The sequence below is a fragment of the Dromiciops gliroides genome, chromosome 2, assembly GCF_019393635.1.
Source record: "Dromiciops gliroides isolate mDroGli1 chromosome 2, mDroGli1.pri, whole genome shotgun sequence".
Taxonomy (NCBI): domain Eukaryota; kingdom Metazoa; phylum Chordata; class Mammalia; order Microbiotheria; family Microbiotheriidae; genus Dromiciops; species Dromiciops gliroides.
Genome location: NC_057862.1, coordinates 87,163,589 through 87,184,883, shown reverse-complemented (window position 1 = coordinate 87,184,883; position 21,295 = coordinate 87,163,589). Strand labels below are relative to the sequence as shown.

At 39.5% G+C, this 21,295-nt stretch overlaps 1 protein-coding gene across 1 annotated transcript in view; it reads left to right on the top strand.

Annotated features, from left to right (window-relative positions):
• Positions 1-21,295, top strand: part of LOC122738329 (deleted in malignant brain tumors 1 protein-like) — a 146,609-nt gene that overhangs the window by 361 nt on the left and 124,953 nt on the right. Inside the window, 3 exon segments of the mRNA XM_043980376.1 lie at positions 1,658-1,792; positions 4,536-4,853; positions 5,154-5,183. Coding sequence (XP_043836311.1) covers positions 1,658-1,792; positions 4,536-4,853; positions 5,154-5,183 — 483 coding nt within the window.

Sequence of the window (21,295 nt, the reverse complement as noted above, 5' to 3'; positions counted from 1 at the left end):
TCCTAAAATATCTTATACTTGTGTGTATTTCCAGTTGGTTCTTGGCCAGTCTTCACATTCTTTCTATCCCAAAATGAATGTCTTCCACCTAGTTTATTCAAATGACTCATCATTATTTCAAGAATGGACTTGCAGGATTGATGAAGATAATCTTCTTGTTATTCCAGGACGATCATTCTTCCTTCAGTTACACTTTATCTACAAACTTCAGTGTTCAGTAAACACCTACTATCTACAAGGTGTGGAGGGATACAAAGAGAAAAAAATAATCCCTTTCCTCAAAAAGCTCACATTCAACTTGTGGTTCCATTCCAATTGCATCACTTCAAGGCATAGGTCTCTATATGTTTTTCACCTCTTTTACTGATTAGTCCCTATACTAGATTATTCCATAAGCTTTGTCGTTTAGGGTATTGCCCCCGATGCAATAGGATAAAAGCATCTTTCTTTAATTCCAACTGCTAACTCATTCATTCTACCCCTCTTGACAAGTAAATGCAATTGATCTGTTGTTAATCTATGCCAATCATCAGTATTTCCCCAAAGCACATTCTACTTTTGCTCTTCAAGGGTAGAATATATTTATTGCCATGGAATAGGCCTGCCCCTATTGACATTTTCAAGGTAGCTAATCCCAACGGGGTGGTCAGAGCTCTAGAAATAGTACTGGCAACCGGCACTTAGTAAGCTATGTACCAGGTACTGTGATGTGCACCAGAGATCTAAATACAAGCAAACTAAAAGACCTTCCCTCTCCTCAAGGAGATTACATTCTAATGGGGGGGGGGGTTGTGGCAGCTAGATGGCGCAGTGGATAAAGCACCGGCCCTGGATTCAGGAGTACCTGAGTTCAAATCCAGCCTCAGACACTTGACACTTACCAGCTGTGTGACCCTGGGAAAGTCACTTAACCCCAATTGCCTCACAAAAAAAAAAAAAAGCAAACAAACATTCTAATGGGGGAAGATAATACATAAAAGGGAGCTGAGAAGATTTGGAAGGTGTTGGGGAGAGAAGAGACACTTACTATCTGTGTGACCCTGGGAAAGTCACTTACCCCTGTTTGCCTTTGCTTCCTCATCTTTAAAATGAGATGGAGGAGATGGAGAAGGAAATGGCAAACCACTCCAATAAATCCCAAGAAAATCCCAAAGGGAATCACAAAGAGTCTGACATGACTGAAAACTATAGAACAATAAAGTTCAATAACAGACCATTTATTTGGAAGCCCGATTCTCCACCTGAGGAACAATAAGATTTCATTACTAACCAAAGACCCAATGACACCAATGAAATCATAGGCCCAAATTTCTCTCCCAATGTTAATCAAAAAGTGTACCCAGGGGCAGCTAGGTGGCGCAGTGGATAGAGCACCGGCCCTGGAGTCAGGAGTACCTGAGTTCAAATCCGGCCTCAGACACTTAACACTTACTAGCTGTGTGACCCTGGGCAAGCCACTTAACCCCAATTGCCTCACTAAAAAAAAAAAAAAAAAAAAAAAGTATACCCAGATGTAATATCAGTGTTAACAGCTATTGAAAGAAAGTTGAAGGCCTCAGTCATTTCCTTTTGTTTTTCACTTTATAATAACAATCAAGTGAAGAACTGTTCTTCCTTAACAAATAGTAACAGAATTCTTTGTTTTTATCACCTGCAGCAGACTCAGAATTACTGCCATCCTCATCCTCATCCTCATCTTCATCTTCATCCTCAACCCTGCTTTTATCACCAGCATCATCGCCATCACTCCCTGAACTCCCTCTACCGTCTTCAAAAATACCTCATCCATCAAGTAAGCTCAAACTTGCGTCTAAATCCTGATCAAATCCCAAATTGGGACATTCAGAATATGGAGTTTGAATCTACTCAAGCCTAAAGAAACTTAAAATGTTTAGTAGTGATTGAAAATGGAAGGGGGGAAGGGAGGGAGGGAGGCAGAGAGGGAAGGAGGGGGGAAGAAACCACCTGCTTTTGTACTTTTATATTGACTTAAGGCCTCATGCCTGGAATACACTCACCTATCCCTCTTATTATTCCTAGTTTCCCTTCAGCACCCAGCTCAGTTGTCACCTACTACATAAAAGCTCTCCTGCCCCAGTCCACCTCCAGTTACTAGAATCTTCCCCCACCCCAAATTGCTTTGTATCTTTTGTCTTTATTTATACATACTTATGGATGTAAATATCTCTCCCAATAGGATAGAAACTTCTTGAGGACAAAGACTCTCTTACGGTTCTCTTAACAACCTCAATGCCCGACACACTTTCTGGCACAGGTGTTTAATTAGATGCTTATTTTGTTAATTGATTGCTTCAGGTGAGCTTAGAGGCACTGGCCATGAGGTCATGGCTTGAGTCATCCTGCCACCTAGTGCTAGTTTGGGTGAATTACAGGCATGGTGGGTGGCTATGAATAAAACAACTTTGCATGTTGCTGTTGCGAATCCAATCGGATCAGGAGACAGCAAACTTCACAAGTATCAACATGATAACAATAAACCATGTGTTATGAAGTTGCAGGGGATGTAAAAAATTGAGAGGAAGAATTCAAATTCTTTCAAATAGTCATTTGTTTGGTCTTTTGTTGTCTTTAAAAATCTTAAGAAAATCCATTAGATTTTGATTTTGATTCCAGATCTCAGCATTTTTACTCTACAGGCAGTGGTGGTTAGTGGATAAGGCGCTGGATTCAGATTCAAGCATATATACCATATATCCTATATCAATCTATAAATCAATATATCTAGCTGCATATGTTGATTATGTCTCAGTTTTCTCATCTATAGAACAAAGACAGTTGGACTCAATGACCTTTCCAGTCTGCAAATGTTATTATCTTATGATGTTGGTTAGGAAATAAATCTACAAAGCTCTCTGTAATAATCAAAAGGGGAACACTTTTTCCCCTGATGATTGTAATAGATTTTATTAAATCCCACAGTGAAGTTCTCAGGATTTCATGGAATCATAAAATTTTCTAGCTAAAAGGGAACTTTGCCCAACAATTCTCCACCCCAGAACACACACACACACACACACACACACACACACTTTACAAATGAGGAAGTCTAAGGCTAGAAGTTTTGACTCAATTCAACAAGCCTACTATAGGCCAGGCCTGGTACCTAGGTGCTTGGTATACAAAAAGAAATACAAAATAGTCCCTGTTTTAAATTCTATGGGGAGGAAATAAGTACACAAACAAGTAGATTTAACATACGTACAAAGTAGATATAAAGGAATTAGGGCAGTGGGAGGAAGTATTTGGAAATAAAGCTAGTAACTACAGAGATCACAAAATGCTTCATTTGCAAGGTGGCACTTGAGCTGAGCTTGGATAGAATTCCAAAAGACAAAGAGGTGGAAAGAGAACAATTAAAGCATGAGGCAAGAGGTGATATTCTGTGCAAAGGTGTGGGTATGAGAGATAAAATATAATCTGTAAGGAACATCAAGTAAATCATTGTGTCTGTAACATACAATGCATGGTGGGGAAGTAACATGAAACCATTCTGTTTAAGATAGGATCAAGCCATGTTATCAAAGATTTTAAATGTCAATAAGAAAAGTGTATATATTTTACTTAAGAGGTAAGAGTGAGCCACAGAAGATTCTTGAATAGGATAGTGAAGTATGCAGAACAATACTTGAAAATTATCAATTTGGCAGTCGTGTGGAAGATGCTTTGTAGAGGGAAGAATCCAGAGACAGTAGGAATTTGTAATGGTCTGGGCAAAGGGTAGATTAAATTCTTGTACATAAGTATAAAATTTCACTTTCACAAGTATAATAAGATAGATGAGAGGAAAACAGGATAGGGACAGGAGAGGAGCAGGGCTCAGGTAGATGGGGATAAAGATGAGGGAGCCAGCAGAAAATGGTTACAGGGGAAGGGAGGGTTAATTTTAGCAACTTTCTATCCAGAATCGTGGTGATTTAGATAACAAGGAGAAATGGTTGGCCAGCTGTAGGATATTAGATTGTCACACCTGTCCCAATAAAAGGGGAGCTGTGCCCAACTAGGCTGTTAATTTGATTTTCTCTCTGGGGTGGTAGCCAGGTGCTTTAATGGATAGATGCTAAGAAACTAGTACGTAAGCCCTCCCTGATTTTTTTGAGGCCTAAGGTAAAACTGATTGATTCATCTTCTCTCATCAGTAAGAACATTACTGCCTCAGACCCCAAAGCAGATTCTGATTTATTACTCCTTGGACTGCAGGAGTGTTGCCAAATTTTGTCCTTGGATCGTGCCAGGTAGCCAGGTGGTCTGGTGGTGAGGGGCAGTTAAGGTTAAATACACAACAATGAAGACTTGTTTGACCATTGTCACACAACTCACTGGTGATGAAAGATGGAACCAGTCAATCCCAAGTCTCCTGAGTATGCACCCACTTTTGTACTACACCACACTGCTCTGAACTTAGTCAAAAGATACAATTGGGAAAGAACTTTGTAGGTCTGAAAATTTATATGAGTACAGAGAAGGTGACCATCACACATTTAAAATGCTGACCTTCATCTCTTTGCTATACTTAGACATTCAGCCTTCTGTGAGACTGTCAGATGGGACAGGAAGATGTTCAGGTCGTGTGGAAGTTTACTACCAAGGGACCTGGGGGACGGTGTGTGATGACCACTGGGAGATGAAGGAAGCAGGTGTGGTGTGCAGGCAGCTTGGCTGTGGGGAGGCTGTTTCTGCCCCCCGTGGGGCTCACTTTGGCCCAGGCTCAGGGAAAATTCTCCTCGACAATGTGCAGTGCAGTGGTGGGGAAACCCACCTGGCTCAGTGCTCCCATGATCCCTGGTTCAAACACAACTGTGGTCACAAAGAAGATGCCAGTGTCATCTGTGCAGGTGAGTCTCTCTTTTCTCTCTCAAGAACATAGACACACTTCTTCCTGTATAATTAGACTCATCATATAAATGATGAGTTAAAAAATGCCTGAAATAAAACCAGGCAATTAGATATAGGAGAACCTGATTTTAAAATGGTTTGGCAAGAGAATGATAATCCCTGTGTTGGAAGTTTTCTGTGTTACTGGCTCCATCTTTGTACTTGCAGATGAACATGTAAATAGGAGATACTGTTTTACTCTCAGCAAAAGAGTGTGGTTAATAAGGTTTTACCATGTCTCCATTTCTCCACATCTACAGGTGATGAAAATTCAGCAGATACTTCACCAGGTAGGACAATAACTTATTTGGTTTATTCCCACTATTTAACAGCTAACCTGACCAAGCTGGGTTAATTTGCTTTCAGTGGAAAAGTAGGGACAAAGGTAAATAGAAGGAGCCTAATGAAACATTTGGGAAGATTTAGTAAGAATGTATTGTGGTCGGGGCAGCTAGGTGGCACAGTGGTTAGAGCACCGGCCCTGGATTCAGGAGGACCTGAGTTCAAATCCGGCTTCAGGCACTTAACACTTACTAGCTGCGTGACCCTGGGCAAGTCACTTAACCCCCATTGCCTCGCAAAAAGAAAAAAAAAGAATGTATTGTGTGTTGAACACTGTACTAGATCAGAGGGAGACGCTTAGACAATGTTTGTTGACTGACTGACTAACCTGATGAAGCTGAGGTATTCCTAGAATATGGCACTCCTGCATTCATCTTTGGGGCTCACAGCTGAGTGTGCTATGGAGAACCCATCTTTCTATCCCCTCATTACTTCCCATTCTTTTGGGGGGACAGGGGTGTCTATTTTTCAATTTTATAAAAAATTAATACAATGCTCATCTAAAGCCTAATTTCTTTTAGCTAGTCATTTCTTTCAGGTACTTGGCATATACTAATTTTCATAACTGGTTTACATCTGCTTTTTAACCATAGAATACTAAAATAGCATCAGGAATATACCATATTTGCTTTTCAAATTGAAATTCATATTGTGTTTGTAAATTATCCATTTGTCAAATGAGTCATGGTTGTCAACTGCCCATACATAGAGAGCATAGGGCTTACAATATTATTTTTCTTAATAATGAGGGTAGGGGCAGCTAGATGGCTTAGTGAATAGAGCACCAGCCCTGGATTCAGGAGGACCTGAGTTCAAATCCGGCCTCAAACGCTTAACATTTACTAGCTGTGTGACCCTGGGCAAGTCACTTAACCCCAATTACCTCACCAAAAAAAAAACAAACCAAAACAAACAAACCAAAAAAAATAATAATGAGGGCAGAGCCACTGAGTTCACCCATTAGTAAGGCTGGCTCTTCAGCCTCTAAATAGACTGTAACCATTTCCATTGAAAGACACAAGAAGTTGTTGTTTGGGGTCATGGGGGAGGAGAGGGTAGACATTTAAAAAAAAGAAGCAGTTTGAAAAATTTTGAGAAAGGGTAAAATTATTGAAAACTCCTAGTATTTATCCACATAGAGTGACATCATTATGGTAGCTTCTTTTCGCCAAATCTGGGTGATGGAAAGCTTGACCATTTGCAGATTGGTTCCTGAATAATGGACCCAACTGCTGAGTTCATTCCAGTGCATCAATGGGATGATGGAAATAACTGACCCCTAAATCCTCTGCCAGGTTTTTTCTTGCATCTTGGCAATGGACTTAATCTGCCATTAACACAGATCATTGAGTAATGAATCCATTACTTGACATGAGAACATTATGATATTCGAGAAGAGTGAAATTGATCACCTCAGTCCCCTTAAGCCATCAGCACCATGACAAGGTGCTTTTAAATTCAGTACACTGAGAAAAATGCCAAGTGGGTCAAATAACCCATTAGGTGAAGACCAATGATGGCTAAATGTCATGGGAAAATACATACTCCATAGCTATTTGTGTCACCCACCGGATAGCAATGAGGTTAGCAAATGGCTCAGGAAGGTGTTCAGGACATAACCAGATCCTCTCCTAAGTAATGTGGGGGACAGAGTGAGACAACCTTGGAGACATGAATGGAGATGATGTAGAATGAAGGCAACTTGAGTGTGCATGGTATGTATCAGCCCCAGAATAGCTCCACTTTGGAATAGTCAGTAAAAAAATACTCCTAGACAATGTGCAGTGCATGAGGAACAGAGCCACCAAAGACAGCATCATCAAACAGTCATTCCACAAACATTTATGAAATATCTGCCATGTGACAAGCACTGGGGATACAAAGGAAGGCTTTCAAGGAGCCCTCATTCAAATGGGGAAATCAACATGAAAATGACTAGGGAAACAGCTAATATTGTTGCTATTTGTCCTTGTTGCCAAAGAGGACCATGATATCAGGGGGATGTCATGACTTGCGCTGGATTGGATTTAAGTGAGGGAGGGCTGTGCAAGGTCACCAACCTCACTCTCTCCTCCTGAGCCATCTGGGTCCAGTGGTGAGATATATTTCAGGACGACTAGAGATGGCCCTGGATGTTTTAAGGCAATTGGGGTTATGTGACATGCCCAGGGCCACCCAGCTAGTAAATGTCTGAGGTGAGATTTGAACTGGGGTCCCTCCAACTTCAGAGCCAGCACTCTATCCACTGAACCACCTAGCTGCCCCAGGTATTATTAGCTATACACAGAATAGATGGAAGAAAAGCACGGGCACTGAAGATGCTAGAGTTATCTGCTCATGATAATTTGTTTCTTTTTCTATACTGGTGATTTCTACAGTGGAAAGAGCCCTGAACTTAAAATGGAAGGACTTAGGTGTTACTAATCACAAAAATAATTTATATCCCTATAGCACTTTTGGGTTGGAAAAGCATTTTACAAAAATGATCTCATTGGTGCCTCACAGCAACCCTATGAGGGAAGTGAGATAGATATCATTGTCCTTTTGTAGATGACAGAGTTGAGGCTCCAATGGGATCTTTCCAATGGCCATGCAAGCCAGTAAGTGTCCAAGTACTGATTTAAACCCAGATCTTGATTCTACGGCCAGCACTCAATCTACTATACCATGCATGAGTGTTGCTAAATCGCTAAGCCCTTCTGAGACTCAATTTCATCATCTGTAAAACTGAAGACAGTTAATACATTCTCTACCACATAAGATTAAGGGGAAGAAAATATTTTGTAAACTCTAAAGCATGATATAAATATGGAAAGAGATGACTATCATATCTCATATTCAAATTTTACAAGGAAGCTCAGATACAAATAATCCTAAAACAAATATCTGTCTTGGTATTCTTTTTGCATTAAATATTCTGAAAACCATGGTACAAGTAAATAAAACAATTACTTTTGTAGTTGAATGAAAGCATTAGAATGTAAGCTCACTGAAATCATCCAGAGTACAACTCCAGTAGCAGGCTGGTGTGTACCTTAGCCTGTTTTCCTGTGATTTTGATCTCCTTCCTCTGTTACATCACCATTTTGAAAGCTTTTCATTCCATGAAGCTTAGAAATTGTGAATTTTGGGTGTGGTGACATTTGTCAAAAGTGTCATCCATGACTTATAATGTAATATTGGTCTTATTCCATTATAATCTATTGGTTGATTTCTCTAAGATATTTGAAGATCTGTATTTGTAGTATAGGGATTATTTTTTTCTGTTAGTCCATGAAAAAAATAGCAAGATTCCGGTGTATAATTCTAACCACTGATGTCATAGTTCTTGCTAGGTACTTAGTAGATGTTGAACTTTTGCAGCTTTCGATGATATATTGAATAATTCCTACTACTTTGTTATGGGCAGCTAGGTGGCATAATGGCTAGAGTACCCAACCTGGAATCAGGAAGACTCATCTTCCTAAATTCAAATCTGGCTTCGAGACTTACTAGCTGTGTGACACTGGCAAGTCACTTAACCCTGTTTGCTTCAGTTTCCTCATCTGTTTACTCCTTATCTATTACTAAGTCTAAATTCATTAAGAATGACCCTTCTAGGGTGCAGCTAGGGGGCACAGTGAATAAAGCACCAGCCCTGGATTCAGGAGGACCTAAATTCAAATCTAGCCTCAGACACATGACACTAGCTATGTGACCCTGGGCAAGTCACTTAACCCTCATTGTGAGCGCTCGCGCATGTGCACATACACACACACACACACACACACACACACACACACACACACAAAATAACCCTTCTGTAACTTCTGGTGGCAATGCCTTTGTTGTCATTATTGATTTACTTTGTATAATTTACACATATTGTACCCATCAGGCAATCGGTTAACATATCCTTTCTCTATAGCAATAGATGCTGACTCTTCACCTATTCTATCAACAAGTATGAAAAAGCTTATGCTTATCCTTATGCTTCCACTAAATGGCTTTTTTTCCCCAGAGTTGAGAGACAGGTAGAGTAATGATACAGGACACTGGGCAGAAGATGTTCTTCTCTCCTCCATTCTAAGAAGGCACTGCCTCTTTCCTGATGTAAATGAGAGAGAAGCACAATGAACAAGTTCTGGTCGAGCACCTTATGTCCTATCTAATGCATTACACTGTGTGGGGGCCTTTGGTCTTGGTAATAAGGTCTTTGGTAACCTTAGAAAAGCAATTTATTTGGCATACTAGCAGAAGCCAGATTGCAAGAAAGTAAGAAAGGAGTAAATAACAAAGAAATAAAGGCAGTGGGTATAGTCCTCCACATTAAGAAGTTTTGTAGAATATGAAAGTAAGCAAAACCCATGGGTAGATGAGTCAGCAGCAGTATTTCCTTTTCCCCTCCCTACCCCCACTCCCCACCCCCCATCCCCTACCAAGGAGAGGGAAGACCTGTGTCTATTTGAAAGAATCCAGTGAATCAGAAGAGAATCAAGATTCTTGAGAAGTAGTAGATGAGGATGAGAGCAAAGGGTTTTTTTTTTTAGTAAGAAAATTAGAGTGTATTTTCCTTGTGTATATAGAATTGGATAATCTTATAAATAGATTATAGCAAGAATTTCTTGAGGTTGCAGCTCATTTGCCTTTGGAAGCTCCTGGTTTATTTCTAGTCTCTGGTTTTTGTATGAATAGCGAAATTTGAATGACTGAAAACCCTGTTCATTTTTAGAATTCTATTTCCATGTTCACTAACCACTCTGCTGGAGACTATAGTAATACATTAGTTTCTGAGGACAAACTTGTGTAGATTCTTGAATGATTTGTCCAAATAGAGTTCTTTAAAAAAAACCTTTTAAAAAGTTTTATACCTGACTCTTGTATTGGCTTTTAAAAATAAAGGGGGGTTTCCATTTTTAAAAAGAAAAAGGAGTCAGAAGGGATGAGATCAAGGGCACGGGTAGAGAGATAATGAAGTTAAATGTGGCTTGGGATCGGCCTGAAACAGTGAGCCAGATAAGGCAGCCACCAACAGTGAAGTGCCATGGACAGATCCAAAAATAAAAGGGTTAAAACTTTCAGGGTATGGTTTCTGGTCTCCTGCAAGAATGCTAACAAGGCTGTTGAGAAGATGGTCGGGAAATAGGGCATACACAAGCTAATCCTGAAAGGCCAGGGACCCCCCTTCACTTTTCTAAAAGCCTAACAAGCAAATAGTGTTTTGTCATTCTAGTTCAGTTGAATGCGTTTTAATTTTTAAAGCTCCTTGGGAATGCCTTTACTTCTTGCTTGTGATGTTTGGTTTAAAAAAGATTACCTCAAGCCACACTGGAGTTTCCCATAAGTGAAGAAAGTGGATTCCAATTGACAAACAATGATTAAACTCATGATCTGTGAGATCTTGGAGACGTAAAGACAGAAAGGCAATGGTCTTTAGGTCTTTATATTCAAGAAGCTACTATTCATTTCACTGGGGAGGGAGGGGAACACAACATCTTCTTAGAAGGGGGAAGGCAAGGCAATTGGAAAAAGAGAACAGCCTACACAGAGGTCGAGAGGTGAGAAATGGACCATTAAAAGAACAGTGATGGGGCAGCTAGGTGGTGCAGTGGATAGAGCACTGGCCCTGGATTCAGGAGGACCTGAGTTCAAATCCAGACTCAGACACTTAACACTTACTAGCTGTGTGACCCTGGGCAAGTCACTTAACCCCAATTGCCTCACCAAAAAATTAAATTAAATTAAAATTAAAAGAACAGTGTTTAGTGATTAGAACAGTGATTTAGTCTGGCCAAGACAAAGACTAAATAAAGATGGAGAATGCAAAATAAGTCTAGAAAAGTTGTTGTTTGTTCTTCATTCTTGAAGAGGACAATGACATTGATGTCATGACTTGAAGTGAATTGGATTTAAGTAAGGGAGGACTGTGCAAAGTCACTAACCTCACTCCTTCAGAACTATCTGGGTCCAGTGGCAAAACAGACCAGGTTGACTGGAGATGGCCCCAAATGTTTAAGGCAATTGGGTTTGAGTGACTCTTGCCCAGGGTCATAGAGCTAATAAGTGTCAAGTGTCTGAGGCCAGATTTGAATGTAGGTTCCCCTGACTGCAGAGCCAGTGCTCTATCCACTGTGCCACCTCGCTGCCCCAAGTCTAGAAAAGCATATTGGAACAAGAATGTGAAGGACTTTAATAGGCTTGGGAGTTATAATAAATCACAGCTGTAAAGTGTTTGGTAATAGCTGAACTAGACCACAATTGGGGAAGCTGTATTACTTTGGGGTCTCGAATGACTTTTAGTACTGCTTGATTATCCATAGAGTATTCTGATAGGCAACATACTGAATCACCTCCCTAAATGCAGTTTAAATTCAAATGGGTAACATCTGTGAATTTGGGTCAATTACCTACAGGTTCCTTCAGAGGAATATAGATGTTTAAAAAAAAAAACTTTTAAAAGTTATCTAGACCAGCCCCTTAATTTTATAGATGAGGAAAATGAGGTACAAAAAGGTGAACACCCAAAGCTATGCAACTAATAAGAGTTAGAGTCAGAATTTTAACTCCAAATTCTACACACTTTCCACTACCACTCTAGCTCTATTGGTATCAAAAAATATTTCTTTGGTTAAGAATTAAATCAATTCAGATAAGAGGACCTGGAAAAGATCTTAGGGACACTCTTGACAGGTGGTACGAGAAAAGTTATTTTCTATTCAATGGTTAAAAGCAAGTGGAAAGTTAGTGTTTATTGTCATAACAACCAAATACAAAGTACAGCAGGGGGTAATGTGATAACTATTTACATTACCCTATTTCCAAAGATTTTAGACATGGAGGTAATAGAGAGATATCAGATTACAGGATACTGGGCGTCTACATCTCAAATTGTCCCCCAGGCCTTGGGTGGAATAAAAAATATAGGGGGTCTACTCATTTACTAACCAGCCAAAAGGAAATTAGCCTATGGTTAAGCAGAACCTTTGGGACATTATGTATGACACAAGAGTAGGAATATTCAAAAGTGAATTCTGTTTAAATTGCAGTTGTCTAAATGTATTTTGTAAAATGTTAATATTCAAAATTTAATTCTATCTAAATTACAGTTCTGTCTAAATGAATTTTGTAAAATTATGGATGCTATGTGACTTTTGTTTGTTTTTGCAAAGGAAACATATAGTAAACCTTTTAACCCATTCTACAGATTAAGTAGTTCTGTAAAAAAACCAACAACCCACATCCATTGTAAAAACTGAAGAATTTTTTTTAACTTAGTCTAAAAAGTACAGGATACTTTAAAGTTAAATAAATTGAAGACCTCTGTTGACAAGTCACTACCCTAGATAGAGGCCCTCATTACCTCTCATCTGGACTCTCCCAGCAACCTCCTAATTGGTCTCCCTGCCTCGGGGTTCTTTGCTCTCCAAACCATCTTCCAAACAGCTACTAAATTGATAAATCTAATGCACAGAATTGACCATGTCATTCCCCTGTTCAAAAAGTTCCAATGGCTTTTTATTATCTCTAGGATGAAATACAAATGCCTTTGGCATTAAAAGCCCTTCACAATCTTCCTCCAGCCTACCTTTTTCCAGACTTTCCACTGCACATTATTCCCACTTCATACACTACAATTCAGCTAAATTGGCCTACTCACTGTTCTCTATTCATGCATGGTGCCTCTTTCAAAGGTACAGACCATCAGTACCTCATGCCTAGAATGCATGCCCTCCCTGCCTCTACCTCTAAGAATCCTTAACATCCTTTAAGCCTCAGCTCAAGTCCAGACAAATCCCCTCAGTTGCCAGTATTGCCCCCCCAATTTACTGCATATTTATTTTTCTGTGTAAATGATGTCTTACCCCCCTCTTCATCCCACACACCATAGAACATAAGCATCTTGAGAGAAGAGACTATTTTTATCTTTGTATCTCTAGTGCATATAGTAGGTACTTAATAAATGCTTTGGGGATGAATAAGTAGATGCTTTTTGTTTTTTACACTGGAGTTATTTTCAGATAATGCTCTTCCTGCTCCATAAATCTCCCTTGTTAAAAAGCACAAAGAAGCAAAGCAGAGTGATATTTTAATGTTTCTGATGTTCAGTTGTATCCATAGTCTCCCATGGCCTTCCATAAGTCCACATCTGATCCTCTGGAGGGTTTAACATTTCATAGTATTAATGTAGTTCCCAGGTTTCCATTTGTTATTACTTGCTCTTGCTACATGACCAGCAAAATTCCTTTGTTAATCATACTTTTTTTTGTGTGTGGAGCAATGAGGGTTAAGTGACTTTCCCAGGGTCACGCAGCTAGTAAGTGTCAAGCGTCTGAGGTCAGATTTGAACTCAGGTCCTCCTGAATCCAGGACTGTTGCTTTATCCACTGTGCCACATAGCTGCCCCAATAACACATTTTTGATGATCTTTTTGTGCCCATTCTTGCAAGCAAGACATCATTGGTAATGCTCTGTGGCCCATTTATGCCCACCATACATTTCTCTATTGTCCTTTGGGTGGTTCATAATTTTGAGTCCACAAAGATCATGAACTACCATTATGAATTGCCATGTAACACCAATAGTATAATATCTATCTATCTATCTATCTATCTATCTATCTATCTATCTATCTATCTATCTATATATATGTTTTAGTATCAGAGATAAGGATGGCATCATTGATACTGCTGTCCAATTTCCCAAATGCAATTCATCTTGGTCTTCTCATACTGATCAATTCTGGGCCCACCTTATCATCCACATGCAGTGTCCAAGAAAGATGTACTGATGGACTAATTAAATTCGTTTCTCTTCCCATTGTATATCAGAAGCTAGGCAATATGCCTTTTTTCCTCACTTGCTTTTTTTTTCTTGAGTAGACTAGACTGCTAGATCCATTTGTTGTTTCCAAGGATATCATGGAAGAAACTGTTTGGGGGACTTTGATGCAAGCAATCCATACAATGCCCCCTTCAAATAGAAATAGCTGAAAAGTCTAATCTCCCTTCCATTTGGAATCTGTTCAGAACCTCTTCCACAGTAGTAGCAAACACCTTTGGCAAGCATACATCATCTATTCATTCTATCAAAAAAATTAAGCACTTAAAGCACTGTGATGAGGAGTAAATGAAATTAGCATAATTCTTGCTCCCAAGGAATATTTCTAAATAATACAGCATGATGCACATAGATTATTAAATACAAAGTAAGAAGAAGAATTCACTAACAGTGGGGGAAAATTCTAAGGGGAGATGGCCCTTGAGCTGAACCTTGAAGGAAATTCTACAAGTTAGAGTTGGGGGGAAATGTGTTCCAGATATGGGGATAAACTTGTGCTAGATGGTACAGCAGAGATAGCATTGAACTTAGAGTGAGAAAGATGTTTGTTGTTGTTGTTCAGTCATTTTAGTTGTGCCACAATCTTTGTGTGCCCTTCAGGATTTCCTTGGCAAAGATACTGGAGTGGTCTGCCATTTCCTTCTCCAGCTCATTCTATAGATGAGGAAACTGAGGTAAACAGGGTTAAATGACTTACCCAGAGTCACACAGATAGTAAGTGTAGAAGCTGGATTTGAACTCAGGAAGATGAGTCTTCCTGACTCCATGCTGGGCAATCTACCCAGGGTGGCGATCTAGACACCTAGCTGCCTCAGAATGAGGAATATGTGAGTTCAAATCTTGCTTTGGGCACTTAGTAGATGTGTGACCTTGGACAAGTTACTCAACATCTCTCAGTCTCTGTTTTTTCATCCATAAAATGGATATAATAATAGCACCTATCTCACCAGGTTGTAGTAAGGACAAAATTAGATGAGATACAATGTGTATTGCAAACCTAAACACTGTATAAGTGCTATTGTTGCTTTAGGGAAGAGTGTGTCATTTTAGAAAGATATAAAGGAAGCATACAATTTCTACAGCAAATCTACTTCATGGTGGTAAGATGTAGAAGTTATATAGTGACTGTGGAATTTTTAAAAAGTGAAGTCTCTACAAAGCCCACTGATCACCAAAGTGCACGGAGGAAGCTAAACAAAACAAACAAAACAAAACACTCCAAAAATTGAACCCAATGCTAATACTTCATCATGGCATGAAGATGAATGTGGGCTCTCAAAGGCAATGCCATCCGAGCATAAGCTGGCTCATGCTTACACGTATATAGTACTTTAAAGATTCAAAGCTTTTCAGATACATTATCTTCTTTGATCTTCATACCAACCCTGTGAGGTACCTATTGCTACTACCCCCAATTTACAGCTGAGGACACTGAAAAATGAGGGGATTTTTTAAAGTGTGATTTGCTGAGGATCACACAGCTAAAAGGGATCTAGGGAAGGATTTAAACTTGGGTCTTCTTGACCTCAAGCCTAGAGTTTACTATCAATGAAAGCCTAACTGCTTCTCCTAGTAGACACTGACAAGTGAGAAAAGCTTTGACAGTGAGTAGAGGAGCTGTTAGCACAAAATCATAGAATTTAAGAGTTGGAAGGGATCTCATCAGTCATTTTGTCCCACCCATGCACAAAAGGAATACCCACTGGAACATGGCCAACATGTTCTTGTCTAGCTTCTACTTGAAACTTTCCCAAGAGGGGAAACCTCCGACTTGCTGAGGCAACTCATTCCCTGTTTGGACATGCCTAACTGTTAGGATTGGACAGTTGTGGGCTAAGTGGATAAAACATTGGGTGTTCAGTCAGGAAGACTCAACTTCCTGAGTTCAAATCCAGACTCCGAGAGCTTTTGTACCTTCTTTTCCATTTGGCCAATTTGACTTTTCAAGCTGTTGACTTTTTTCTCATGTCTTTCCTACGTCACCCTCATTTCTCTTTCCATTTTTTTCCTCAACCTTTCTAACTTTATCTTCAAAGTCCTTTTTGAGTGCCTATATGGCCTGAGGCCAATTCATATTTTTCTTGGAAGCTTTAGATATAGGGGCCCTGATGTTGACTACTTCCTCTGAGGGTGCACCTCGATCTTCCTTGTCACTGAAGAAACTTTCTATGGTCCTCATCTTTCTCTGCTCATCTTGCCTTTCTTTTACTTGACTTTTAGCTCCTTAAAGTTAGGCACTGTTTCCAGGCTGCAGCATCCCAAGCTTCAAAGTCCCAGGTGGTATGATTTAAGGAGGATCAGGTTCTTCACTCACCTGTCCTGTTCCCTGGTCCATAGATGACCCCAGACCAACTTGCTAATCAACCAGCTTTGTGTGTTGTGGTTGTCAGCTCCAAAGAGCCTGTACCCTTCCCCCACGTGGGCCACTGTTACTCAAGCCTACCTCCTGGTTCCTAGCAGGGGTGAAAAACCCAAGTTCTGCCTCAGCACCCACCAGCATAGACCCCTGTAGTCTCCCCCCTGCCCAGGGCTCAGCCCTCTCACCAGACTGTGAGCTTAGTTCCAGATGACACTGGCGCTTCAGTTGATTCAGAGGTTCTGGGGGGTCTCTTTCTCTGGTGAGGCCTTCCTGGGACTGGATCTGTGTCAGGGTGACTGTGGGGTTGGACTCCATTCCTGTCTCAGCACAGCAGCTCTCTCCTTCCAACCTTCCAAGCCGTTCTTGGTTAGAAGATGATTTCAGCACATTCTTCTGTGGGTTTTACTGCTATGGCATTATTTGGATGTTTTTTGGAGCAATTGTGTTGTGAGTTTGAGAGCTCTACCCTTAAATTCTAATGGAAAAACAATATACAAAGGGAGAGTGATGGACGGGGAGAAATATTCTGTCTGTAAAGTTCCTTGGAAGGATAATGAGTGGGGCTCCAAATCCAGCCTCAAACACTAGCTATTTCACCCTGCGCAAGTCACTTAACCCTGTTTTCCTCAGTTCCCTCATCTGTAAACTGAGCTGGAGAAGGAAATGACAAACCACTCCAGTATCTTTGCTTTCTTGTTTGATTGCTGAATCACACTCCTGACTTGTGTAGAGCTTGAAGCCCACCCAAAGCCTGCCGTTCAAAGACTTTCCTATAATGTATTTTATGATGGGGACAAATCTGAAAGTGAGGAAGAGAAGAAGTAAACCAGATCAGATGAATTGAACATCTTTCTGACACTCACACTGCTTTGGCTGTTTTTCATGCTTTGCATATTGTCACCTCACCTAGAATAAATTTTTTCTGAGACTGCTCCAAAATGGACCCCTCTTTGGATTGGAAGGAACCAGTCATACCACCTCTTATCCCATGAACCTCATTTACAGAAAGGAAGCAAGAAATAGTAGAAAGAATCTTAGTTTGGGGGCAGCTAGGTGGCATAGTAGATAGAGCACTGGCCCTGGAGTCAGGAGGACCTGAGTTCAAATTCGACCTCAGACACTTAATACTAGCTGTGTGACTCTGGGCAAGTCACTTAACCCCAATTGCCTCACCAAAAAGAAGAAGAAGAAGAAGAAGAAGAAGAAGAAGAAGAAGAAGAAGAAGAAGAAGAAGAAGAAGAAGAAGAAGAAGAAGAAGAAGAAGAAGAAGAAGAAGAAGAAGAAGAAGAAGAAGAAGAAGAAGAAGAAGAAGAAGAAGAAGAAGAAGAAGAAGAAGAAGAAGAAGAAGAAGAAGAAGAAGAAGAAGAAGAAGAAGAAGAAGAAGAAGAAGAAGAAGAAGAAGAAGAAGAAGAAGAAGAAGAAGAAGAAGAAGAAGAAGAAGAAGAAGAAGAAGAAGAAGAAGAAGAAGATTAGTTTTAGAGTCTGAAGACCTACCTTTGAATATCAGCTTTACTTTTATTTCCTGCATTGCTTAGGGCATGCAACTCCACCTCTCTGGACCTCAGTTTCCTCATCTGTAAAATAAGGAGTTTGGGGGCAGCTAGGTGGCACAGTGGATAGAATACTGACCATGGAGTCAGGAGGACCTGAGTTCAAATCTGACCTCAGACACTTGACACCCTAACTGTGTGACCATGAGCAAGTCACAGCCCCAATTGCTTCACCAAAACAAAATCAAAATAAGGAGTTTGGACTAGTTAACTTCTGGAGTCCTTTCCAATTCTAAATCTATTATTCTATGATTCTACATCCCAGAAATCATCATGCACCATCTTTCTCATTTATTAGCAGAGAATTTCAGCATTCCTTCTAGCCTATTCCTTAGTCTCACTATTGTCCACTCATTTGAGCAAACACAAAAGAGAATTCTTGCATTATTTTATGAAATAAACTCCCTCATTATACACTCCAATGCTTTTGGTAGTGTGTTTCACTACTTAAAGGATCTGATGTTTCTGGAGTGGTTAATCTTTCTACTATTTCAGATTACAACCCCTCCATTTCTTGAGAGATAGTTTTAGAGGATTGATGTAGCCAAAAAATTTCCTGAGGATAACCTGGTGATGAACATCATTATACTTAGGCTATGATAAGTCTTGTACTTGGGCACAAGAAAATCAACTTCACTGGGGCAGCTAGTTGGCACAGTGGATAAAACCCTGTCCCTGGATTCAAGAGAACCTGAGTTCAAATCCAGCCTCAGACACTTGACACTTACTAGTTGTGTGACCCTGGGCAAGTCACTTAACTTTCATTGCCCTGAAAAAAAAATGTGAAAAAGAAAATCGGCTTCACAATGAGAATAAAATTGACAAGGTATGGATAGATAGGAGTTGTCCTCCCTTCACAGGGGAAGGGCTGATTCTTCATTGACTGTCCCAACAGGCAGGACAGTTTTCACACATACAGCTATTATTTAGGTGTACTTAGCATAGTATATAGTGGGTATATAGTATATCAATAAATGTTTATTGATTGATAACAAAAAAATGGTGCAAAGGAAGAGTCAATCTGCAGATTATTTGGTTCACACAACACAAAACAGCTGTTTTATTTCACCTGAATTCACCCCATAAAGATGGGACAAGAGGTCAATAAGACAGGAAGAGGAAATGAAAAGAAACACTCGAATAGCATTTTTGTATATATTATATTGTTTATGCTATATCTTCATGGAGACCAGTTAACACAGTCAAACAGCTGGATACAAGCTAAAAAGTTCAGCCATTAATTTGGTTCTACATGATTCCAAACATCTGGGTGCTTCCTTAAAAAAGACTTTCCCAGGTGGAGAAATTCCTTCACTCTTCCCCTAAAATGTATCTAAAGATTTGGCTGTTCAAGGCATTACCTCATCGTACTTAGTAGTTCCTTGCATGATGGGGACTCACAGATGTCTAAAGTGTTCCAATGGACCGTGTAGCTAGAGTACATATTTTAAAGTTATGAAGAGTCTACCTAAAATTGCTCAGTCGTGCTGCAATGGAAAAGCTTCCTGCCTCACTGTTTGAGGAAGCCAAGCCAAAAATCGAGAGTGAAGACATTAAACCAAAGCTTTTTAGAGTCTAATAATTTTTCTGATTTTTTAAAAATTTCTAATCAATCATGGAGCATTGATTAAGAACTTCTGATGTGTAAGAGCCTGATAATGATCAACTAGCAGACTTGCCAACAGGTTAAGTTATTATGATATGTATGTAGGCATTTAACTGAATTCTTATTTGTATTTTAAACTTTAAAAATTTTTTTTGGTTTTAATTTATGGAAGAAAACCAACATTTCCATAACATATTACAATGAAAAATATGATTGCACATGAAAGTGCAAATCTACTAAGCATAACTTGCTATTCCTTTCAAATATACAAATTATCACGTAATTTTTTTCTTCCTTCCCCCCCACCCCGATGACTACCATTAGACACAAATAGGTGTGTGTGTGTATATATATATATATGTATACATATATACACATGCATATATAAAATGTTAAATTATCTTGTCCATACTTCTATTTATCATATTCCTTTATTGTTAATTTGAGTATTTATAAAAGACAAAATTACTTATTTATTCTTTTTTTTTTTTAGGCAATTAGGGTTAAGTGACTTGCCCAGGGTCACACAGCTGGTAAGTGTCAAGTGTCCTGAGTTCAGATTTGAACTCAGGTACTCCTGACTCCAGGGCCAGTGCTCTATTCACTGCGCCACCTAGCTGCCCCCTCAAAGTTGTTCTTAAAACAATATTGCTGAGGGGCAGCAAGGTGGTGCAGCACCAGCTCTAGATTCAGGAGGACCTGAATTCAAATCTGACCTCAGACACTTGACACTTACTAGCTGTACCCTTGGGCAAGTCACTTAACCCTCATTGCCCCACAAAAAACAAACAAACAAACAAAAAACCCAATATTGTTGTTGCTGTATACAGTGTTCTTTTGGTTCTACTCATTTTTCTCTTTGTTACTTCTTTCAAGTCTTTCCATGTTTTTCTAAAATAATTGAGCTCATCATTTCTTATAGCACATGAGAATTCCACCATAGTCATATATCACAACTTGTTCAGCCATTCCCCAATTGATGGGCATTCGTGAAATTTCCAGTTCTTTGCTCTCATAAAGAGAACTGCTATAAACATTTTAGAACATATAGGTTCTTTTTTTCTTTTCCCATATCATCTTTGGAAATATACCAAGTGGTATTGCTGGGTCAAAGGGTATAGGTAATTTAGTAACTCTTTAAGCATAATTCCAGAGGTGTTTTCACTGAAGCTCTGGCCTGAAACTATTGGAGATAGAAAAACATAGGTAGGGAGGCAGAGCGAGCAGTAGGATCTGAGAAAGATCAACAAGAAAGTGTGAATCAATTGTTTGTTTGCCAACATGACACAGAATGCTATGGAAAAGCTTATATGCAGGAAAGTGAACTTTAAAATATTTTTTTCCATTTTCTCTGCTACTGGATTTTTGTTGTTTTTCTGGGTCTCTGTTGCCTTTTCATTAAATGGAAAGCTGCTGGTAGGCAGGAAAGCTATCATCTTGAATGCTGGAATCAATTTCTATATTGTTCCCTGAGGATTTATTAAATGCAATCTGAATGTCTACTTTCTAAGGAAATTTTAATGTATATCCAGAGATAAATATTCATTAAATTCCAAAAGCCTTGAATTTAGAATCATTAGTACTGTGGTGAAGTCTTTGCTTGGGTCTTAACTTGCTGGTTGACCTTGAAGAGGTCATCTCACCTCTCTGGAACTCATTAACACATCTTTTATGTTTACATAAAGATGGTTGCACCAGCAACCTGTAAAGGACATTTGTTAACATTGT